The sequence below is a fragment of the Cryptotermes secundus genome, unplaced genomic scaffold, assembly GCF_002891405.2.
Source record: "Cryptotermes secundus unplaced genomic scaffold, Csec_1.0 scaffold26, whole genome shotgun sequence".
Taxonomy (NCBI): domain Eukaryota; kingdom Metazoa; phylum Arthropoda; class Insecta; order Blattodea; family Kalotermitidae; genus Cryptotermes; species Cryptotermes secundus.
This window is the reverse complement of record NW_019743656.1, coordinates 5,330,607-5,355,833: the sequence shown is the minus strand read 5'-3', so window position 1 is coordinate 5,355,833 and position 25,227 is coordinate 5,330,607. Positions and strand designations below refer to the sequence as shown.

General features: G+C 38.7%; 2 protein-coding genes across 8 annotated transcripts in view; one reads left to right on the top strand and one right to left on the bottom strand.

Annotated features, from left to right (window-relative positions):
• The window catches only part of LOC111874208 (protein SMG9), a 64,856-nt gene extending 57,418 nt beyond the window's left edge, over positions 1–7,438 (top strand). Inside the window, exons 6-9 of one of the 3 annotated variants that reach the window (XM_023869512.2) lie at positions 1,814–1,961; positions 4,608–4,755; positions 4,838–4,958; positions 7,053–7,438. In XM_023869512.2, coding sequence (XP_023725280.1) covers positions 1,814–1,961; positions 4,608–4,755; positions 4,838–4,958; positions 7,053–7,131 — 496 coding nt within the window. In that variant the 3' untranslated portion in view covers positions 7,132–7,438. The remainder of the gene's footprint in view (positions 1–1,813; positions 1,962–4,607; positions 4,756–4,837; positions 4,959–7,052) is intronic. The other 2 variants (XM_023869511.2, XM_023869509.2) reach the window with 2 other exon arrangements.
• Positions 7,439–16,995: 9,557 nt separating this feature from the next.
• Positions 16,996–25,227, bottom strand: part of LOC111874200 — a 40,298-nt gene continuing 32,066 nt past the window's right edge. For 2 of the 5 annotated variants that reach the window (XM_033755369.1, XM_023869494.2), the window contains 3 exons: positions 24,705–24,918; positions 23,060–23,232; positions 16,996–19,164 (listed from right to left, as the gene is read on the bottom strand). In XM_033755369.1, coding sequence (XP_033611260.1) covers positions 17,722–19,146 — 1,425 coding nt within the window. In that variant the 5' untranslated portion in view covers positions 19,147–19,164; positions 23,060–23,232; positions 24,705–24,918 and the 3' untranslated portion in view covers positions 16,996–17,721. Of the gene's footprint in view, positions 19,197–23,059; positions 23,233–24,704; positions 24,919–25,227 lie in introns of all 5 variants that reach the window. The other 3 variants (XM_033755370.1, XM_023869497.2, XM_023869496.2) reach the window with 2 other exon arrangements.

Genomic DNA, 25,227 nt, shown 5'->3' with positions numbered 1-25,227 from the left:
TGCTTGTTTTAAATCCTGCTGGGGCACTGGGAATACTGACTGAGGTGTTTTGTGGTTTTCCTCAGCCCCTCTGGCAACTGTCAGAATATTACTGTGATTAGGCCATGCCTATTGCCAAATTCTTTCCAATTCATCTGTCATTCTGCTATTTTACACAGCATAATCTAGATACCAAAAGCATCATAAAATAATCCATGAAAAAGAAAAATCTTTCCTATAACATTTTGGACATATTTTAACATGGAGCATTGATATTCTCGTGGTGGTGTCTATAGGAATACTATTTTTTGGGATGTTGTGCTGTGTAAGTTTGCCAATATTTCAGAGAAATTGGCTTCTTATTCAGCCCTGAAGATGGAGGTATATGGTATCCCTGTAACAGGCCGTGGAGGCCCGTAGGGTTGTGAGATGTTGAGGCTCCCATATTTTCTAGACAGTTGGCTCACAAATGGTGGTGAGGTTGTCAGTCTTACGCAGTGGCCGCCCTTAACCCCCAGGAATATTCCAGTATTCCTGGTACCCATTTCTGTTAGAGGCTGAGTCGATCCCAGGGCCGTAGTGCGGCTGGAAGGATTATGTAAACTGAAAAAATCCACCTCATCGGGATTTGATCCCACAACCTTCTGGCTTGTAGCATAGTGAAAATGGAGGTATAGGTTTCTCACAAATGTTACACTTTGGCCAAACTACACAGTGTCATGTATCAGAAGCTGATTCATATCTCATTTCTCAACAGTTTGGGGAGTAATATAGAAGTGCTCATGCTTTTAAAAATGACACCAGCTGATCCTTGCCAAATTGTTGGTGATGCTAACATTGCAGACAGTTTGCTTTTATGCATATTCACCTTGAACATAGGTGCCTTGGTATGTAAGGAGACACAAGGTTCTGTCATCCTAGACCTCTGAATGCCCTAGTCATGTGAGTAATACTCCTGCTTCTTATCCAAGAGGTCCCACGATCAAGTCTTGGCCTGGAAACCAACTATCCTGACGTTTTTTCATAGTTTTCCTCACTTTTTCCATGTAAATGCCAGAATGCTAGCTCAGATTAGTCCAAGACAGCTTCTTTTAACATCCTTTCCAATTCATTATTCACTGATCAGTCTATCATTCTGAGCTACTGACAGCATTGTGAAATAAGCCATAAATACATAAATCTCACATTAAAATGGACACAGGAAGGCTCTGTCAGTAACAGCCTGATAGGAGGATGTCTGGAGCACAGAGCAAGTCTTGCTAATGGTCAAGAGAAAAAAATTTGACCCTACCGAGAATTGAACATTCGCCAATGCTACAGGCAGTCTCTGTGTTGAATGAGCCATTGTGGGTCCTTGCGTGCTGGTATATCCAATGTTGTGATCAGTTACATACAAATTATTCTTAAAGTTTGGCTTAAATTCATCATTCTCTGTTTGTTGCTTGCTTAGCTTACTTTTAACCCCTGAAGATAGAGGCAGTATGTTCCTTCAGTCATCAGTAAATTTCTGTCACATTATGTGGTATAATGTCCCACAAGATGGTATGCTTCTTGTATCATTCTGATTTTCTGTTTGTACGTAAATTAACTCCTGTTTGCATGATGATCCATCCTGGAGTTTCTTTTAAAATGGTTTATTTTGCTAATTAAGGTTCTCCCCTGGATAAAAGCAAATAAGTCTCAGGAATATGGTAAATGTTGATTAATACATGAATCATTTGTGTAGATAATCAGACTGAGATGCACATACTCAGAAATTGAAAGTAACTTCTGTAAGATACTCTGCCATCTATATGTTTGGAAATGAATGTGTAACACACTGTCACTTTGCTAGGTTCCTCCAGTCAGCAGAGATGCTGAAGCCTTCCACTCCTACCACATCACAAGATGAGGAAATTATTGAGTACTTTCCACATTTGCTGTTCTTGCAGAATCGTGCTACCACCACTGACTTTAGTCCTGCGCAGGTCAAGTTGATGCAGGTTTGTTTTCTAATTTTCGGATATTCAGAGTTCATCTTGATTGAATTTGTTCTTCTCTCAGGAAAAAAGCCAGATTATATCCTCTGCTGTGAAAATGTTATATATATACAGCATTAACTCTTGCATCTAATCGGAAATGTTTTACATCTATATAAATAAAAATTATTGAAGATCTTTTGTTGCTGTACATACAGAGTATTTGAAATGTACACACACACTTAAATAAAGAATTCAGAGGAAGAGATATTTAGTGTGACATGTCCATAGCAGATGGTGTTACCACATACAGAAATTACTGTATCTCATCTACTAGCTGTTAACCTTGAGGAAGTAACTGTTTTTCTTATATAAATGGTACTGGAAGTATAAGGTTATGCATTAAGTGAAGGAGGTGGAGACATGAATTTACACTTGAGGTCTCTACATAACGTCATTTTAAGAATTAATGCTAGGTTTGAGGCTGATATTATTGTGTACCAGATAACTAAGCTAACTACATGGAGCTGAGCCCTTCTTGAGAAGCTGCCGATTGTGCAGCTACTCAAGAACTTCCCAGCATTTTATGGAACCTGAAGGTTCATTACCATGTTCACAAGAGCCTTCCACTGGTCCCTACCCTGAGCCAGATCGATCCAAATGTGTACCAGATAGATGTAAATAACATTCTGGAAGGTTCTGCAGATAAGGACATGTCACTGTCTGTCATGTTGCAAGCTTCCATATGATTGCCATGAAACATTATGAATTACAAGGTGTGGCAATAAAGAACCCGGATTACTTTTATGACTCATTTCCGGCCACGTCATTGATGAAGAGGAGGGTAGGGCATTGACCCTTGGACTTCCCTCTACCGTCACACAAAGTTTCATTCACGTGCATCGGTTAGTCTGGCCGCGACCATTGTTAGAAGCGGATCGTGTTTCTGAGCTCCGTCGGAATAATGCTGAGTGCTAATGCAGAACAACGTGCTAACATCAAATTCCTCACAAAACTTGGAAAATCTGCCACTGAAACTTACAATTTGTTGACAGAAGTATATGGTGATCAGTGTCTATCTCGCACGCAAGTTTTCGAGTGGTTTAAGAAGTTTATGGAGGGTAGGAAAAACGTCGGGAACGATCCAAAATCGGGCCGTCCTCCCACTGCGAAAACTCCAGAGAATGTGGAGAAGGTCGCTAGAATTGTTCGAAGAGATCGTCGACTGAGCATTCGAGCAATTTCTGAACTTACGAACATCAATAAGGAAAGTGTTAGACAGATTTTGCACGACGATCTGGGCATGAAAAAGGTGTGTGCTAAAGTGGTGCCAAAAATCCTTACCCCCCAGCAAAAGGAACATCGAGTGAATTGCTGTGTTGACACTCTTGAAAACATTGAAAATGATCCTGATTTCTTCCAAAACGTAATTACGTGTGACGAAACTTGGATTCTTCAATATGATCCAGAGACTAAGCGACAATCCATGCATTGGAAGAGCCCCAAATCCCCTAGGAAGAAGAAAGCGCGCATGAGCAAGTCCAAATTCAAAGCAATGATGATTGTTTTTTTCGATATCCGGGGGGTAATCTACATTGATTGGGTGCCTGAAGGTCAGACTGTCAATCAGGTTTATTATAAAAATGTTTTGACGTACCTCCGTGAACGTGTGCGACGAAGGAGACCAGACATGTGGAAGAATGCCTCATGGGTTCTTCATCACGACAACGCGCCAGCACACAACGCGCTATCTGTGAAGAGGTATTTGGCAAAAAACAACATTCCAGTGATGGAACATCCACCGTATTCTCCGGACCTAGCACCGTGCGACTTTTTTCTCTTCCCAAAAATCAAGTCTGCGCTGAAAGGGACCAGGTTCGAGTCCGTGGATGCAGTGAAAGCAAAAGCGACGCAACTCTTGAAGAGCATAACACAAGATGACCTGCAGCACTGCTTCCAACAGTGGAAAATTCGCATGGAGCGGTGTAGGGATCGGGGAGGGGACTACATTGAAGGGGATAACATTTCGACTGTCTGATTTTTTTTAATAAAGGGTTAGAGCATGAATCCGGTTTCTTTATTGCCACACCTTGTATCTAATACATATTTTTCCTTTATAAAATGTGTGTACGAGCTGGTGTCACTCATTCGGTGTAGTGACTGGGCCATGGGCTGGATGACCGGAGATTTAGGGTTCAGTTCCTAGTGAGGGCAGAAATTTTTCTCTTCACTATCTTGTCCAAACTGCCTTTGGGGGTCACACATCTTCCTATGCAGTGGGTAATGGAGGCTCTTTCCCTGGATGAAAAATGGCCAGTGTGTGACACTGAGGTTATAAATGCATGGAGCTACGCTTCCACTACCCTGTACATCTTCATGGCATGGCGCTCAGTCACAAGGCAATCTTACATTTAGTATCAAAGCTTTTGTACATTTCGTTGAAAGCTCTTTGTATATTTATCATTTGCTTAGCATCAGCTCCTCATATTATCCCTTGGTGCACTGAACAAGTGATTACCTGCTCAGTATTTTATATCCCAGAACCTCACAGAAGTGAAACAAGATGTACTACCCTGATTCTGCCAGCAGTCTCAAGTCATTTCATGGTCCCTCTTTGTGTGGGACCTATACTTGATGGATCTCAACACTGATCATGAGGTTATATTTCAGACCGTGTACAACCGAACGTTCTTGAGGTCAAGACTTCAGATCCAGAGTGGTATGGGTATTGCCACAGGGAATGTAATCAACTTCCTGACTCCTGCCACATGTGGAGAAGCCATCAACTTGTTCCTGTTACCAGAAATTGGAGATATAGGTGTGACACCTTTATTTGAGATCATTATAAGGAAACCTATGTGTAAAGAGTCAAGTATTGTAAAGCCTGGTTGTTGTTTCAGAAGAGGATGGTCATTACAGAGGTCATCCTGGGTTCACTGAGCTACTGTCAAAATTGCGGAACCAGATCCATGGAGTCACACGCCATCCCATCACACACAGCACTCTCTCTGAGAAGAACTGGTATGCAGTATGGTTTTGGATGGCATAAACTGACCGATAAGCTATTTAATGACATCTACTGAGAAACTAATATAAAAACTTTTATAATACACCAGATGCATTTGTTGCAGTTGTGTTTCTTACAGGATTTTGAACTTTGAGCTAGAAGGTGGTTATGTTTAATTTTCTGTTGCATGATCTAGTTAAGACAACATTCACATTTACTATACTTATGAACAGGGTTCATTTTTAATTCTGAACTTTTAGCCCAAAAACGAATGTAACCTGTGTAGCTCAGTCAGTATAGGGTGGACAACTGGGGTATCAAGAGTTCAATTCCTAGTGAAGGCAGAGATTTTCTCTTCACCATTTTGTCTAGACTAGCACTCAGATTCACCCAGCTTCCTATCCACTGAATACTGATAAAAAATAAAATGTTAAGGAGAATGTAATGGTTTATATTCTTAACCTAGTGCTCTTGTGGTAATCATTGAAGAGGATATAGAGTAGACAGAGCATGTAGAAATGGAAAGAAGCCATGAAACTGACTCAAAATCTACATTTCATATGTTACGCATTTGTTTTTGTGTCATTTATATTCCATCAAACATAACAGTTGATCATATTTTGCCTGTTCTTTAAAATGCAGAGAATGTCAAAGAACTCGATCCATGTAGCCGTATTTTGTTCTTTTATGAGCCACTGAACTTCACAGAGATCTGTTACTTGGAGATCAGTATTCAAGTCTAATCATTTAAGTTTTGTTTCCATAATTAGGATTGAACATTCTTCAACTTAAACAATGGGACACAACTGCACAAAAATTTTCAGTTCCCATTAGCTGGGCATATGACACAGTGTACCACAATGAAACAAGCTACAGGATTGAAGAGAAGTTCATTAGTAATATTACAAACATTTATAATTGGCTACAGTTTGGTGGGGACTTGACCTTGAACCAATCAATTTGCTCAAAATATAGTCTTAAAAAATCACCAGACAAAATCACTGCAAGTTACATTCACAATGAAATGCATAACTTGCCTGCAGGTTACCATCAATAATATGCAAATACTGGTTCAAACTGAAGTAAAATACTTGGGGATTATACCTTGACCACAAACTGACATGGCAGAAACATGTCAAAATAAAGTGTCAGAACTTAAATTTAAAACTATGAGAAATGTCATGGCTTTTGGGCCTTAAATCCAAGCTATCCATAGAAAACAAACTTCTACAATATAAGTGCATAATAAAACCCATATGGACATATGGTATACAACTATGGGGCTGTACAAAATCATCAGACACTTCAATCCAAATTCTTGTGCTCAGTAACTAAAGCACCTTGGTATGTCTCCAACTTTACTATCCACAATGATTTGCAAATCCTATTCATTATAGGAGAAATACATGGATTGTGAACAATCTACCACTGAAGCATACTTGGACACAATAACAGACTAGTTGTAGAAATTAGCAACCCATCAAATGTAAGAAGAAGATTGAGGAGGCAGTGGCCATCTGACCTACCACACCATTCCTCTACAGGACCTGTCAGTGTATCATCAGTGGATGACTTCTCTACTCAAGACACCTACTTAGAACAAATTTACTTATTACTCCATATTATAGAGAGTAGATTGTAAATATGCTGTTAATTAAGTAAATAAAAAAAAATCATCTGTTACTGTGACTACATAACATTTTGAACAGTCTTCTGAATGTTTTCAATCACATTAGAATAATGCATGCACATGAGTATAATACATCTCTCTCAAGGTTTAGTAAAATTTCTGTTGAGACATAGAGTGCTCAGTTAGATTCTGGAATGTGGACTTCATTCTCCTAGACACAGGTGAGGCCCAGAGGATTTGTTAAAGGAGACCCAATTTTATGCGCGATTTTTTGTATATGTAATATTAGGAAACAGAAAGTGCTGTTAATTTTTGTTGTTACAGTGATGTTTTTTGTTTTAGACCATATTTGTACTTTAATGGTTATACTGTATATAGTAACATGGAAAGCAGTTTATAGGCAATTGCATTTCCAACAGTAAAGAAGAGGATTTACATACTTTCAACATTTTATTACAGAGTATACAAACTGTTGCAGGTTCCACTATGCATCTAAAGTATGGGATGGAGTTAAGAAGAGTTCATTCTTCCTGGAGTACAGCCGACTTTTGCCCTAAGCGATGTACATGTATTGCATTTTTTTGTAAATAAAGAGTATGCAAAGAAATGGACTCTGTTTTTTGGAGACATAAGGAACATTTGATTAGTGCTCTGTGGAAGAGTTTTAGTTATTATTTGTTCATAGTAATGTTACAGGGCTGCAGTTTGACAATGAGTTCAAAGCAGGTAAATGAAGTGATATGGAAAATTTTGATCTTAAATAACACAGTTGTGTGGAATATTTGAATATATTTTGAGCATAGCTGCACACAAGGAAGATATTTTTGTGTTTGCTTTACCAGTTGCAATATTATGGAAAGTGCATTTACTAAATGATAGCATATACTTTCCAATAATTTGTTTCTACATGATAAATTCTTCCTTTTCAAGCATGATTCAACATGGTAGTCACATTCCTACCCTAATGAACTCGAAAACTCGGATACGCTATTGAAGTCAATTTAATTATTATTCTTTGAGTTATAAAGGAGAAACTTGATGACATCAATATAAAATATTTCAGATCTGTGTTAAGCTGGAAAATACCCTACTGACTTTAACAAGTGTCATTGGCACCCTCTTAGAGCAGATATTAATGGAATTATCCCTATTATCAGCATGGGTGCCATGCCGATTTCTATCAAGGGATGCAACTAGAAAATATGCTAAGAAAGCTTAATGTTTAAGCTATTTAAGATTATTTTTATTTATCACTCTCATGTATTTGGGACAGACGTATAATAGCTTTTAAAAATCCTCTTTGATCTGCTATTCATGTATGATGCATTTCTTTTTTCCAATTTGATTTCTTCTAAAATTCCAGTGGTGCAGTAGGTGTCTGGCTTTCCCTTCCCCCTCCTCCTTTAGCACCAGTGATTTTCTTTCATCTTGAAGGAATTAATATAGTATCATTCCATTTATGCCAGATTTATAAAACATGTGCTCATGAAATTAAAATTTAAGAAAGTGAATGAAGAAGACCCTTTCTTTTATTGCTAGTGGGGTGGGACTAAGTCCCTTGCATTGTGGCCACTTCTGGCCTATTGTACCAGCCTCAGATGATAGGTGAGGGTGACTGTGGAGCAATTGGTGGAATGAAGATTGGCAGGGGAAATCGAAGTACTCTGAGAAAACCTGCCCCAGCACCACTTTGTCCACCACAAATCCCACCCACGATCAAACCCTGGCCAAGAAGACCCATAGTTCCATGCTTTACTGGACATTATTGTATATGACATACCATTTATGTGCTGTCCATATTCACCATTTTGGATCAGGGTGTGGAACTTGGCAGTGGACAGTTAAAAAGAAAAAATTTTTCTACCATTCTTGTCCATGATTTTATATTTGGAGAGGACATGTATTGCCCTGAGAGCTAGACATGAGCCCTTTTCTGTGTAGATTATTTGCTTTAATTTTATTTTCATATCCCACTGGGATGTGATACCATGTAGTCTGATGTATAGCAGTGTTTTGGTAGAACATGTTGGTTCAATTTTCAGGGTAGAGGAGTCCCTCAAGGTGGAAGCAGCAAATTCTTCCAGAACCTCAGTAAACACATACCAGACTATATGGTGCTGCATCCAAGCAGCTAGTAATCTTACTGAACTTAGCAAATATAAAATCATTAAAGCAGGCATAACCTGTGAACAAACTGTTTTTTCATTCCATATGGTGGCTTATAATAAATATTTCAGATACAGAATTAGCTTTGTAAGTTAACCCTGCTGAAGCTGAGCTCCAAGATTTCAATTTGATTTCACAAGTTCACCAGTTCCAAGTAAGTGGTTTTATCAAACCTGGAGCGGGAACAAAGAGTATATTAGAACAAACACCTAATGAGATTATTAAGTTATTATCTAGTGATTTTATTATTCTTTCCTCTGGATCTAATGACATAGGCAGAGTTAAATTAAGTGAGGTTTTTAGCGATTTAATTGATTTTATCAAGAGAACTACTCACACAAAGATTGTTTTATTAACAATTCCTACTAGACATGACTTAGAAGGTGCTAATAGCAGTATTAATAATGAGATTACCAAATTTAATAGAAGATTAATTAAATTGGGTAAACTGTTCTCTCATCTTAGTGTTCTTGAAATAGATGAAAATAGGCATTATTATACTAAACATGGGCTTCACTTGAATGGCCGAGAAAAAAGATAGTTTCCCTTAATCTGGCTCCTCTTATTTTTTCCCTTATAATAAAGACAAGTAATTTGAGCAGCCATATTATACCAGTTGGCTATTATGAGTTTCAAGCCCAGTTAATTAGTCATTCTTCTACTGCCAATAATACTTTACCACAGAATACTGATGAAGGTAACAAGAGTAAATGTATTAGAAAAAAGCTGGTAACAAAAACAGGTGATTTTTTATGGGAAAGTTAAACCCAACTAGTATTTTTAGTAACCAAGATTACAGTAATTTATCACACTTAAATAGATTGAATAGTAAAAGTGGTAAATCATGTGTCTCAACAAATTTTTTAAATATCTGCCATCAGAATATCTGTGGTTTTAAATCTAAAATCAATTAACTGCTAAGTTTCTTATACCCTGAGCTACCACATATCATTTGTATTAGTGAGCACCATCTAAAGAATGCCGAAATTTACAACACTAATGGAAAATTACGTGGTTGGGGCCAGTTTTTGTAGAAATAATGCTATGAAAGGTGGAACATGTATATTTGTTCTCAACTATATAAAATTTGTTGCTGTAAATCTTGATAAATATTGTGTAGAATTTGATATAGAACTTTGTGCAGTAAAAATTCGACATGAACCATCATATATTTATATTTTCTGTGTACAGAGCCCCCTCCGGTAATTTTAGTAATTTTATATTCAAAATGGATGAAGTGCTCAAATCATTATACACATCAAAAACTGAATTCATTATATGTGGTGATTTCAATATTGATTACCTCACTGATAATCATAAAAAGAATCAACTCAATTCCCTATTAAACTCTTACAATCTCTCTAGTACTGTTAACTTCCATACTAGAATAACCAATACTTCTAAATCAACTGTCGATAATATATTTATTAATTACTGCAGAATGGGAAAATTTGAATTATCACCTATGTATAATGGTATGTCTGATCATGATGCGCAATTAATATTGATCCATGATATTACTATGCCCTCTCATGTTAAATGTTTACGAATGCTAAGAAAAATTGACAAATATTCTTTGTTAAATTTTAATTATAATCTTAGTAATGAACTTTGGAATGAAGTATTTGATAATACTGAAGTGAACGCTGTTTTCAATGCGTTCTTAAACATTTTCTTAAGACACTTTTGTAATAGTTTTCCCAAATGTCTTACTAGACCCCATACTGATACTAAAGTATGGATATCATCTAGTATAAAAACTAAATGTAGCATAAAAAGACATTTGTATTTAAGCTGTAAGGAGAGTAATAACCCTAATATACAAAGTTACTATAAGCTATTCTGTAAAGATTTATGTAGAAATATTATGGAAGCCAAACATTCATATTATGATAAACTAATTATAAACTCCAATAATAGAACTAAAACCAACTGGAATATTGTTAAATCATTGACTGGGAGGAAACCCTATCATGAAATTATATCGAACTTGAGTGCTCCAGATAGATCATATATCAATACTAAAATGATTGCCGAATCATTCAATAAATATTCTTTATCAATAGCGGAGACCATTACCAAAATTACACTAAAAAATTGTGATATATTTGACATATGTAATAAGGCTAATGTATATTTAACTGATATATTTACAACCATTTTCCCTCCGATCAATTATAGTTACGTTACAACAAATGAAATTGAAAAAAATATAGACAAATTGAAAACGACCAATTCTACTGGGTATGATGAGATCCCTATCAAAGTATTAAAAAGTTGTAAACACTTTATTACCTCATCCTTAAAATATATAATAAATAGATTGTTAGCTACCAGTATATTTCCTGATAGGTTAAAATTCTCAGAGATAAAACCTATATATAAAAACTGTGATAAAAATCTTATCAATAATTATAGGCCTATATCCTTATTAACTTCCTTCTCGAAGATATTTGAGAGAGTGGTGTTTGTAAGACTTTGTCATCATTTGACTATCAACAATGTTTTAGCCAGTGAACAGTTTGGATTTAGAATGAATTTTTCCACTGAAAAGGCCATTAATAGATTGCTTGACCTGACCTTAACTGCCCTAAATGCTGGCCATAATGTGGGTGGAATATTTTGTGATTTGAAAAAGGCCTTTGATTGTGTCAATCACAAGATTTTATTATCTAAGTTGGAATTCTATGGTATTATGGGTCCGATGCATAAATGGATAGCATCTTATCTTAAAGGAAGATTTCAGAGAATTAAATTACAAGGTAAAGATAGTAACCTAAATACCTATTCAAATTGGGGCTTAATATCCCATGGTGTCCCGCAGGGATCCATTTTGGGTCCCCAGTTATTCTTGATCTATATTAATGATTTGCCTCTAGTACGAGTATTAAATAGGATTTTCTATCCTATTCTCTTTGCTGATGATACTAGGGTGATTATATCCAATCAAGATCCTCTAATTTTCCTGCATAGCGTGACCGAAGTTCTCAATAAATTAAAATTATGGTTTAATGCTAATTTATTGCGCTTAAACTTTTCTAAAACTGAATTTGTCAAGTTTAATAAAAAAATATGCACGAACATGAGATAAAGATAGTATATGATAACATGGAAATACCCAACTCAACCCGTTTAAAGTTCTTAGGGGTTAATATTGCAAATACTCTGACTTGGAAAACTCATATTGACTCACTTATCCCGAAACTTAGCTCTGTGTCCGAGTCATAAAATCATTTGTAAATGAGGAAACTTGGCTGATGGTTTATTATGCCTATTTTCACTCTCTCATTCGATATGGCATTATTTTTTGGGGTAACTCTTTGTACGCCATCAATGTCTTTTGTTTGCAAAAGAGGGCGGTGAGGCAAATAACTGGTGCTGGTGATAGAAACTCATGTAAAACGATATTCACTACTCTAAAAATTCTTACTCTTTCATCGTTGTATATTTATTCACTACTATCTTTTGTGGTCGATAGCATGGATCAATATTATTTTGTATCTGATATACATAATAGACACACTAAACAGGTACTCAACCTAAATCTATATCAACCCTCAACTCATTTATCATTATATCAAAAAGGCTCATATTATATGGGCATCAAACTATTCAATTGTCTCCCACTAAATTTGAAGCAATTATATAAAGATATTAAACAGTTTAAATTAAAATTAAAAGAATTCTTGAGCTGTCACCCATTTTATACTGTAGATGAATTTTTTGTATATACTAGTTGGTAAGATTAATTGTATTCTGGTTCTGTTCTTATGTCTTGACTTAGTTCTTTGTACTGCTTATTTATCTAATATGACTTTTCCACATCCTAAAGTATTGGATTTTATGGAAATAATAGATGAGTAATGAAAATGAAAAAAGAGCTTGTACTGACGCCTGAAACCTTTGAGAGTTCTATAATAAGATGTCTTGGTTCTGCGTTGTTTTTGTAAACTGGGGGAGTTTTGTTGTATATATGGTTATGTTCTTTTTTATTTGTTTTATATTATGAATGCCTTGACTTGTTCCTGTGGGAATGGAATGTTTGTTTTTTGATCTGTGACTCATTCTATATCCAATGGTTGTTTCCCAGCCTGTATCTGGATATATTTTTGAATTTCAAATAAATTGAATTGAATTGAATTGAACAAACCATTTAGATAAGATAATTGAACATATATTTCTCTATGTTTGAACCTTATTTCCTATTTAGTTAATGCAAACAGACTTATCCGTATTGTGCCATTAATATTACTGTTATCATCATCATAACTGTAGAAAGGATCCTACCTTGACAGACGAAAAATTCTATAATCACACACCAAAAACAACACTGGCTTTTCCCGCCATAATCTTGTATAAACATAACCAACTATACAAAATGAAAAATCCCACATATCATGAACAGTAACAAATTATACCTAACTATTCAAACAGTGGATTCTTTATATCATATATGTCAGATCTATGCAATTATCAGCAGAAATTTTTCATAATTGAAAACTTACCAAGATAGTAAGGCAAAGTTGCCCCTATGCTTAACTAATTAAATACTACACCATGAAGGCATATGGGGTATTGGATGTATAGATCCACATACCAACATAGTCCTACCATTTTATCATGCTGAATTGACATCTTTTCTGTCTGTCCATAATACTTGGTTTCTTTGGTAAGTACCTTTCATATCCCAGATGTCTGACATATGAGAAACTATCCTTTCCTAAGAAATGAATATGACACAAATATCACGTATTGTTTGTACATGATTACATTACATCAAACATTAATGCATTAAAATGGGCCAAGACAAAGTATGATCATAAATTATGCTTTTACCATAATAATAATAATAATAATAACAATAACAACAACAACAGAACATGAAGAAGCTTCCTTTTATATGTTTAGTAGAGGTTAGATCATTAATTATTCTACAGTTCAAAGTTTCACATACAGATGGATGGATGGGGAGAATATTTTTTCTGTTAATTATAACTTACAAACTTACTTCATATATACAATAAAAATTAAATTAATACAAACGTTGACACATGGTTCATATTTATCCTCAAACCTGAAATAATATCTTCATGCAGGCACATATGATGTTAATTTAATAGTGATTTGTTACATTCAGTCTTACAAAAACTATCAATTTTCTTACTTTTCTTCTTCCTTAATTGTTTCCAGGTTTATTTGGGTTTGTTAATGGTCAGACTTCTCTATCTGCCTATGTTTCCCCAAAGGAGCTCCACTTCAACCATCTCCATATTCTTTCTTCCTTCTGTGTGACTCTTACTTAACCTTTGTTGCCTCCTTTTATTTTCATGTTTAAAAATTTCTTTGAAATTGTGTCTTTATTCAGTCTTAAAACATGTTCATACTATCTTATTGTATTGAGGCACAATAGATCACTGTGGTCGCAGTGCAAGGGCGAAGAAGGCCCACCCCTTATACATTCATCTTATTTTATTATTTTTATCTTCCAATGCATTATCTTTGAATTATCTTTCATTTTCTCATTTATTATCCTCCCTGTCCTGATTTCTCCTTCCATACTTCTTAAAATCTCATCTCAGCTGCTGTTAGCCTAGTATTACTTGCCTTTTCACCATGTCCATGTTTCTGGTCTATACGTTGAAGTGTACTGCCATTCTTATCTATGTCATGTTAATGGAATGGACAGCAAGCCATGTCTATGGAAAGTTATGAGAATGTTCTCATCATATAGTAACTGCTCTGTTTACAAAGTTATTTCCTGGTCTTCTGTAGTCTGAATTTCTGTGCATATTTAAACACAATCTGTCTCACTTTGTTAATATCACCTTTGCCGCAGTGATGCTTGAATGCTGCTGTGCATACAATAGTTATCATGGATGTGCGAAACTTGAGTAAATATTGCTATAAAATTTTTCGTGTTATTGGAAAAAACTATCAAAATAACCATCATGATAAAAACATAGTTCAAGAATGTTACTTTATGATTCAGATTTTTTTTTGAGTAGCATAGAACATGTCAAGAAGTATTCAAAGTAATGATGTGAAATCACATTCCTCAAAGATATCAAACACTAATCTTTCTGAAGCAAATTCAGTGGCAACCCTTTATCACAAGATAGCAGGTTGCTGATGAATCACACAACACAAAAAAACATGGATGCCGCGAGAAGAAGGTAGCACATGAAACGATAAAAGAGAGATGTTCTCAAGCAAATCTATTTTAATGAGTGAATGATGAAAATAGAATAACATTGGAATACCATATTTACACATGTATAGGCCGGTGCGTGTATAGGCCGCAGCACAATTTTCAGACAAATTATAGAAAAAATAATTTCAGGAGTATTACACCCTGTATTACTAATTATGAATATAATTTTTTTTTTAAATGAAGTGTGATTTCGAATATTTCGAATATAAGCCGCACCCCAGGTTTCCTCTTGAATTTTTGGCAAAAAATGTGCAGCCTATACATGCGTAAATACGGTATTTTAACTTAAGAACTAATGCCATGTAGCAACTTCAACAAGTGAACAGTTACCTGAGGATGGCCAAGTATGGCTGAAATATGTAGCAGTTTAATTTTATAAATGCAAACCACTCCATCCAATGTGACATATAAGTTTTTACTACGTTAAAACTTATCTCCCTTACATGTTTCGGTCCTTATGGGCCATCTTCAGAGGGAACATCATTACAAACTGGAAACTACCATCACAATAGGTGTTTTATTTAAAATACATACACTTATATCCTATTATGCACAGTATGCTTAAAGTCGAACGTTTCACAATCACAGCAGCTTCCTGGTGTTGTAAAGTTTTTAAAAGTTTCTAGATGTTATTTAAAAAACCTTTATTGTCAATACTTTGTAATGATGTTCCCTCTGAAGATGGCCCATAAGGACCGAAACATGTAAGGGAGATAAGTTTTAACGTAGTAAAAACTTATATGTCACATTGGACGGAGTGGTTTGTATTTATAATTGTTAGTGTGACGGACCAGAATGAAACAAATCAAGTTTAATTTTAATTTCATTATTTTAAATTAAGGAGTAATTGTAAACAAAGTTGCATTAAAAGTGGAAGTGAGTGTGTAAAGTGATACATCAATGTAACAGAATGCTGAAATACAATATTTGTAACTCTGAGTACCAAAGAAAGAGAACTCAATTAAAACACATACATGGTTTGAAGTTCCATTTTCCAAAAGACAACTTCCTGCTTCATGAGATGAGGACAAGGTTCCACAGCCATTACTGCTTGTAAAACATATGGTGAGTTTATTCTCCTTTTTAAAATTTGAATCATGGAGTGGTAATGCTTTTAAGGACAATAAGATGAACTCATCATTTCAGATATACTTTTTTCAGTCAATGGAAACTAGTTTTTGAGGCTACAGTTACAGCAATCTCTTTAAATGAGTTATGTAATATATAATTCCATTTTTTGGAATTTAGCTGCATCATGGGTTGACATTATCCCAGCATACTGATGTACAATCCAGTTGCTATCTGCAGGGTGAATGAGGCAGATGGAGGATACAGTCAAATTTATTTATTCTGAACAATTTAACGCTACTTCTATGGTGCCAAGCTCCAGTCCAAAAATGAAAAGACTGTGTGCAAATGACATGCTGGGTTATGTAGAAATCGCTGTAAGCATTGGGCTCTTGGTTTCTGAAGCTGTGTAAAGTTGTTCCTGTGCGTAATTAAGTATCACACCATGAAGATGTATGGGGAAGTGGAAATCTGGCTTCGTGTATTCTATTCTTGGTCCTTGATGAAGACAAGTGGTCAGCTTCATGCCCCAGGCATTTTATCAATGGGGAAAGAGCCTCTGGTTTAAGTTCTACAGAATGTGTGTCCCAGAGAAAATCTGGATGCTGTGGAGAAGAGACAAATCTTTTCCCTTGCCAGGAATTGAATACTGATTCTCTCTTGTTCAGTCTGTAGTCTAGTTACTATGTTGTTTGAGCTGTCTTAGCTCCCAACAGCAGAAGTGCTTCTTAGTGAATCCTGGATGGTCCTAATAAGATTTGACCCGTTAACATTTCAGTATCACATATTTTTTTATTATTGCTAGTGGGGTGGGACTAAGTCCCTTACACTGCAGCCACTTCTGGCCTGTTGTACCAGCCCCAGATGATAGGTGAGAGTGATTGTGGAGCAATTGGTGGAATGAAGATTGGCAGGGGAAACCGAAGTACTCAGAGAAAAAATGCCCCAGTGCCACTTTGTCTACCACAAATCCCACTTGACCAGACCCGGGATCGAACCTGGGCCGCTGCGGTGGGAAGCCAGTAACTAACTGCTTGAAGTATCACATAAGTGTCGTTTTTTTGTTGACTGGGCCAGCATAAGTGTAGGCCCCTTCTCAGATAAACCAGATCAACTTCTCAAAAATGTCTTCACAGTTAACTGCCCATGATATGAAATTTCCAGATACTGTTATGAAAACTGTCATTTTTGTCATAATTATTAAAACAGTTTTATTTGCTCATACATTGATCCATAACAGGTTCAGATCACTGCCAGTATGAATAAAAGATTGGCAGATATTTTTGTTTAACACAAACAGAAGGCTTGAGGGTTTTAATTTATGTCACACCAGGTTGGTTCTTTGTGCTGTCACACTGGCCTTGTATTGGAATGAGGGTACGTTGCTGTTAGTTCGTGACCTACACTGATACATCACAGTTAGAAAGTTACTAGATTCTATTTTCCACATACTTCCGACGTTCATACACAGGTGGGAAATTCAGACATACTTAGACACGATTTTTCTTCCATAAGGTTGCCTACACACGGCATGATGTACCCTTGGTTCGTAGAGTAATGACCTTTACAAATATCCGAAATATTATCAGTAAAAGTGATTCAAGTGTATTCAGAATAGTAACAAAATGCCTGACAGGCAGAAACTGTGTTACTTGTTGACAGAGAGTGGTTCACAGATCCCTATGGTATCTAATGGCGCTCACTACTGGTATACGCTAGCCAGAAGTGGTTTCCTTCTGGCTTCTACCGGCTTGTAGGCGTGTTGGTACACGGAGGCTAGCCTCCAGTGCTCCGGATATCCTTGCCCCATGTGTCCAGGCCAGAGGCTGAACGGTGGCCTCAGAGTATCGATAGAGTAGCTCCTCTTGGCGAACGGGGCACGGGGCTTGGGTACGTGTACCTGTTTGGCCGCAGCTGTCTGTGGGCGACAGGCCCTGCCGCTGTCGAAGCTGTTGCTGGGCTTACCCGCTTTGAAGGCCATCTTGTATTCGGACCGGGGGCGGTATTGTGGGGGTAGTTGCTTCAGTTCGCAGGCCATACAGGGGCGTGCTCCGAGCAAGCGCTTAGCTGGCTTGTGGCCAGTCGTCATGAGGTTGGGAGAACTCTGGTGCTCCTTGCGGCGTTCTAGTGTTGCTGAAGTATGCTGGCACTCAGTTCCGGCGCTGTCGTTTCTTCTATGGACACTCCCCACATTGGGGCTATTGTTCTCTTTAGTTTCCCCCCAAGCACTCTTTGGAAGCACATTGAAGATGCTTTCGCCATTACCCGGTGGAGTGTTGCAGCCTTCCTTGGTGCCACAATCCTGCTTGGTCTCACAGCCCTCCTTGGTGACGCAATCCTGCTTGGTCTCACAGCCCTGCTTCCCGTCGCCGTTTTCCTTGGTACCGTGGTCAGGAGATGGTTGGCGCACCAGGGCGAACACGGCGGGCGCGACGCTACCATTGCTGCCGTCTATGTGGGCTGAAGGACGGGGCTCATCCTCCTCGCGTGGGGGCTTCAGGTCCCAGCAGATGGCAAGCTGCATATCCGACACGCGGCCAGTACTAGGACGGCGGGGTAATGTTTCTTCCACTTGCTTGCGTTCCTCCAGCTGGACAGCTGTTTTGGGGCGATACACCCTCAGCTTACTGCACTGGGACGGACCCGATGCTCCGTAACCTCGGTACCCCACCGCTGATACCCGCGGAGGCTCCACCTGGAGACCCTTCCCAGGATATGGCGCCCTGTTTGCCTCCAGGGCGCGATACTGCTTGTCGTCCACTGTGTCTGGCAGCGGCCGGTGCTGCAGGTTCTCCCGGTGCAGCTGCTTCGCTATCTGGAAGTTCGAGTATGCGCCGGCAAGGGGAGGCTTGAGGCCCGTGGGTGGCGTAGGAGGGCGAGTCTTTGTGGAAATTGGTGGCGTCGGGGTGTGAGACTTTGTTGGCAGGGGTGGCGTAGGGGTGTGTGGTTTGGGAAGTAGTGGTGTAGGGGGGTGTGTGTTGTTGACAGGCGTAGGAGTTCGGGATTTGTGGTTGATCGAATCGTGACGCGTGACCCCCGTCAACTTCGAAGAAGTGGCAGAGTGTCCGGCCACACAAAGTGGCCCCGCGGATCCTGGAGGAGTAGCACCACTGCTCTTAGGCTTCATGATGTCCTCATCGTGACCCTGTCACAACAATCAGGATCACCGTTGGCTCTCTGCGAATACGCAGGACACAAGCAAATCTGTTATCAATTTTCTGTATTATACTTATTCTGGAAGTGTCGACGTTTCTTTACATCCTGCCTACTCCACCTCGGAACGCTTCAACCAATGCGTTTCCCAGATCTGAGAAATCACTTAAATAACGGACACTGATAATTGTGTGTCTTTGTGTATTCTATTAGGAGGGTACCAAATTTTCAGAGGAACACACGGCCTCCATCTTCAGCTCCGAATTAATCTACCAGATTACACGGTGTCATAATTTAGAGGAATTCACAGCCGTAATAAGTCCAAATCTCAGAAACTTGTATAATACGCAGAAAAAAAAAATGAATGTGTGCCTGTATAAGGTGAACTGTAGAAACAAGACACAGCAAATACGATTACATTGTGTATGTGTGTATATATACATGTACGTATCTGCTGTGTTTCTTGTTTCCTATCGCTTACCTAATACGGAGGCCCCGAAAGACGTCATGAAACGTTATCACTACGTACGGTAGCAACGACTGTAAAATGAATATGCATGTATTATTTTGGTGTGATTCGAAGTATCATTCCAACTGTTTCTTTAAATATATAGCTACATTTTAATTTCTGAATACGAGTTCGAAGTCACAGCTGCTGTATATCGTAACAATGAGAATGAAAACGACTATATCGCAGTGGTGGGGACTAGGACAAGTCTCAAGTCGTCCTGGCGAACGGGAAATTCCACCGCGCGTTCTGCTGAAAAACAGATATCGTTTAAAAAATGTCGTCGCAATTAACTTATAGGAAATTTCCAAACACTGACGAAAAAAATCAGTTGTATTGTAGTTACTCACATGCTTGCTTAATTGTTAAGGTTACTGTAAATTAATGGTCACGATATGGGGGAAAAAAAATCAGAAAAATATCTTAACAAAAAGCTCCGTCTCTAAAATCGTGCAGCCCAGGGCGGCCACAACGTTCACCTGTGCTTCAGGACCGGCCCTGCCTAAAGAAGATTGGTCACCCCTTTTGCAGTACTTAAAAGAGCATAAACTCTTTCAGAAAAACCTTCCAAATGACATACAAGATTGATAACAGACAATGAAAATAACCATTTACTAATGAAATTACGATTTTATTATATTTAAATGCAATATCAGAACAGGAACAAGCGGAGAAAAGTAACAGGACAAATAATTTAAAAACCAAGCAAAAATATTATTCGCTACAAAAAAAAGAGTTTAATTGCAAATAAAACAAATTTAGGTTTCTGAATATGTAATTCGTGCACTACGCAATCAATTCGGTGTAACGGTGAGACGCTGCAATTAGATTTCCCGCTTCTTACATGGCCCTTATCCATAACAAAACGCATGCATTACATCAAGCAATAGATGAAACCTGAGTGGCAAACCATTAAAATTAACAGCGTTAATCATTTACTTTTAGTTATCAAGCACAGCTACTGGACACACATGTGCTGTGGCAGGACGCTCAAAAGCTAACCGTGACTGAGTAAAATCATGCAGCATTCATGAAAACATGCATTCAACGCTGATTTTATTACGAAATAAAATTAACCCTGTGCTCCAGCGTGAAAATATTAAGTCGTACCGAAATGTGCGGTAGAGGGTTGTCACTCATGTTTCGTATTCGGAAGGTCCCAGGTTCGAATACAGACTATATTTATAGTGTACTTTGTCAGCACAACACTACTTCTATTAGACGGGGTTGCTGTCTAAGATAAAATGTTTCAGGCTGAAACGTCGGCCCGGATATCGATTAATCTTAGTGACAGTTTTCTTGGTTCTCCTCAGCCCTTCCAGTACGATGCTGGTAGAGAAATTTTAAACATCAGCTCCGTTCTGAATTATTTCCAGTTAATTATTCATTGATCATCCTAACATTCGACGTTGCATAATCCAAGCTATTCGAAACGTCGTTAAATAGGCAATGAACAGAGAGGAGTGGCGTAGCAGTAACGCCGTAGATTCGTATTGGGGAGATGCTCGTTCGAATCTCGACCAGGACACCGGATATCCTGACTGAAGATTTTTCGTGGCTTTCCTCAGTATTTCCAGTCAATTGCAGGCATAATGCCTCGTTTAGGACAAGGTCTACTTCTTAAAGATCCTTTACAATTCATCATGCACCCTGCCATTGTTGACACATAATCTGTATGCTGAGAGCATCGTAAATTAATTCACAATATGTCGTAAATAAATAAAATTAAACTGCATGTAGGATGTGGAGGTAAAACTCCGCGAGTTCTTGATTTCGGCGTTGGATGAATGTTGAGTGGCAAACTTCATGACTGACTGACTTGTCCACAAAATACGTTCTGGAAGCTGGCAGTTTCTCCCTCGTTCCTCTAGGAAAATGCCGATACATAACCTCATTTCTGTATTGCAGCCCTTCTGCTACGTTTCCTTTTACGCCCACTCACGGCGTACATACGACAGACACTTATAGTGCAACATATCAGTGTTGTTATCACACTCACCATATGTGTTTAACGTCATTTTACTATTATGTTTCGACTATCATGTTCTTATCTTCAGATACTATCTGTTGTCAGGGCACGCAATAGTGTAGTTGATTGAGGCACTATACTACAAGCCGGAAGATCGCAGGTTTGATTCCAGATGAGGTCATTGGATTTCTCAGTTGATATAATCCTTCCAGCCGCACCATGGTCGTGGGGTCGATTCAGCTTCTAACAGAAATTAGTACCACGAATCTTCCTGGGGGTAAAGGGCGGCCGGCGCTTAAGGCTGACAACCTCACCGCCTTTTGTATAGAAAATGTTGGAGCCTCGATGTCTCACAATCCTATGGTCCTCCACGGCCTGTTCCAGGGATAGTTTTAACCTTTTCATCGTACTATCTGTTGTACATCTTGTTACGTATGTTACTATAATTACAAATAAACAGACAATTATCTAAATGAAGCAACGACCGTTTCATTCTTAACATCCATTTACATCTCAGCACCTTGAAGCCAAGTGGTTACTGTGTATATCGCCTGCTTTAATACACTAAGACTATGAATTCTGTCCACAGATTGATATGTGTGTGTTCCGTATGGTTCTCACAATAAACAGCGATTATCTCCTTAAACAGCATTAACCGGGTTTTCTCTGTAGCGGAGATAATGCTTTTCCTGTGAGGTACGAACAGGATTTTTATATATTAGTAGAATGTTAGTATTTAAGGCGTTAGAGAGGTTACTATATTGATAGAGGGCCTCTGTATATCTTATATATTATTATGGTAAAGTGACGAAGTGTGCATATGTCCATAGCGTACAATGTCCTTACCTGGACGCTGCGTGAGTGCGGGCACATTCGCCCGGATTTACGGGGCAACAAATGTGGCGCTCATTCAGAAACACCATCCCCTCTTCCCGTAGAAGAGGGGGTTTTGGAACGAATAAAATTTGGTCATGGGTCGCCCGAAACCAAGAATAACTGTGCTGGCGAGAACCAGCAGCAGTTTATTGTTAGGCTATTCCTTGCTATTTGTGGGGTTAAGGCAAACAATTAAAGCTATCCCTGTAACAGGCCGTGGAGGGCCATAGGGTTGTGAGACGTCGAGGCTCCCACATTTTCTAGAGAGTCTGCTCACAGATGGCAGTGAGGTTGTCAGCCTTACGCGCCGACGCGCCGACCCTCTACCCCCAGGAAGATTGCTGGTACTCATTTCTGTCAGAGGCCGAGTCGACTCCAGGGCCATAGTGCGGCTGGAAGGAATTGGTCAATTGAAAAATCCAATGACCTCAACAGGAATCGAGCCCCCGAACTTTTGGATTAAAATAACAATGCTAAGCAATCTAAACTCAAAAATTCATGCAACTGTGTGAAAGCAAGAGTGGCACTACTCACACCAGTTGGATTATTTTCCTTGTCTCCGTGCTGAGGAAGCGAAACCTCGGTCTTTCCCTCTTTATCCTCCACCTGTGTGCTCACAACTGTGCCGGGCGTTGTCAAAGGAACGTGGGAGGAACGGCGTTCCCATGGGGTGAGGCGTGATAAAGGCGGTTGTGTCAACTCGTATGCTGGAACATCAAACAAACTGTTTAATTCCCACCTCGTTACTAACGCAACGGCGTTCTTGCAGCTAGTTCTGATGTACTGTGGGGAAACTTATCCCCCTTAAGTCATAATTCATCCCTCGGGGTTTGGCTTTTGTTCATCAGTTGTCAGGAATAACCAATGAACATTTATATATGCAGAGATAAATTTGCCTCTGTACTTATTTAAGCACCACGAAATGAAGACGTATGTGAAAATGGAGGTATGGCTCCACCATTAATAACCTGGACACTGGATGGAGGTGAGTGGTCAGCTTCATGTTCCTGCCACTTTACCCCCGGGGAAACAGCCCTCGGCGCCCATTGGATAGGAGGCTGGGTGGGCCTCAGAGCCTGTCTGGACGCTGTGGAGAAAAGAAAATATGTTTTCCCTGCCGGGAATCTATCCCCCTCCAGTCAGTAGCCTGGTCGCTATAACGATGGAGCTATCATGGCTTCATAATTATTGGTAAAACTTCCGTAACGGAATTACTTATTTCAAGCGATTAAGGATCAGAAATCATAATTAGGTCCGTGTTATACTAAATGTTTAAGTGTGAAACGTAGGAAATATGTAAATGGAGGAAAATTTTGCAGTATGCAGAAGAAATTCGCAAATATTTTACTAAATAAATGGGATAGGAGACGATGAAGTCCTTTAAAAGTTATTAGGACATTTTCTTGCGGCATCCGTGTCCTACATTGTAGGCGTCTCCTTTTTTAAGTTTTTACCTGAAGACGGATGCAAGATCCAGCCTCTAAAACGTAGTAATTTTCATAAGTTTAAAATTTTAAACATGTATGCTGGTATACGTCATAAGAAAATTACAGAAGTCATTGTTGCCATTTTGCTGTATTTTTCTAATCACAGAGCACTATTTAATATAACACATAATTTAATTAATAAATGATTAATTCACCCGACATATTACAGCTTTTAGGTCAACTTCAGAGGGTTCCGACCAGAGTTATTAAAATGAATAAAATATTCTAAATTGTGTTTGAGATATTAGAAACTGGGATGGAAAGAACAGAGTTGTGGACATCACCCATAGTGAGAGAATGGTTTTATGAACTGTTATTGCTTGGAATCAGCATTGGTAACGAGACAATTGAGCTTCCTTGCCGGCAGTTATATACAGACAAGACAATTCTGGGCAGTGGCATTACTAGCCTCATGTTACCAACTGAGGCACAGTGAACCGTAAGGATGACTCATTCGAGGCAAATTCTGTAACAGTACCTCGATTAGGCCACGACCGTTTCCTTTCAAATCCTTCCCAGTTACTTATCATCCTACCATCTGACGCTACATGGTCTCAATAAGGAAAGCGTTGTTAAAGTACCTAAGAAAGAAAGAAATAAAACACGACCAAAAGCAGTTAAAGTGTACCATTCAGCGGGAAGCTTCTCGTCTTACATACACGCACACTCGTACATAGGGCCTAGATACTAACCCAGCTTGCGGGAAATCTTTTTGGGCAAGTCCCAGGTGCCTTTGTAGTTGCCCCAGGCGGAGTCCCCAGGAGCACGCTGAATTCCTGGAAGAAGATGACCGCGTTCGTTCACTATGATTCGGGTGGGTGTCTTTCTGGGAGGCCTCGGACGGTCGGGGTACCACTTCGGAACCTCCCAATTCCCCAGCCGCTTGGCCTTGAACTCACGATCGAACTGCAACAGCATGGATGTGAGGGTTAGGAACCATGGCAGGGAGACTGTGGCCTACTGGGTTACGTCACCGATAATTTGTCTTATACCTTCAAGAAGGAGGCAGTATATTCCACCGAAATGCTCGTGAACACTTACGCCTCTTCACAATATCACAACCCAGATGACTCCTATCATAACGTAATCTAGATCAGAGCTGTAATTTTTTACTGGCCTTCGCCAGCATAGTCATCCTTGGTTTCGGGCCCCGTCGGGACCCATGACCATAGTTTGTAATATGTTAAGTCAAAAGACATGTGTACGACCGCAACC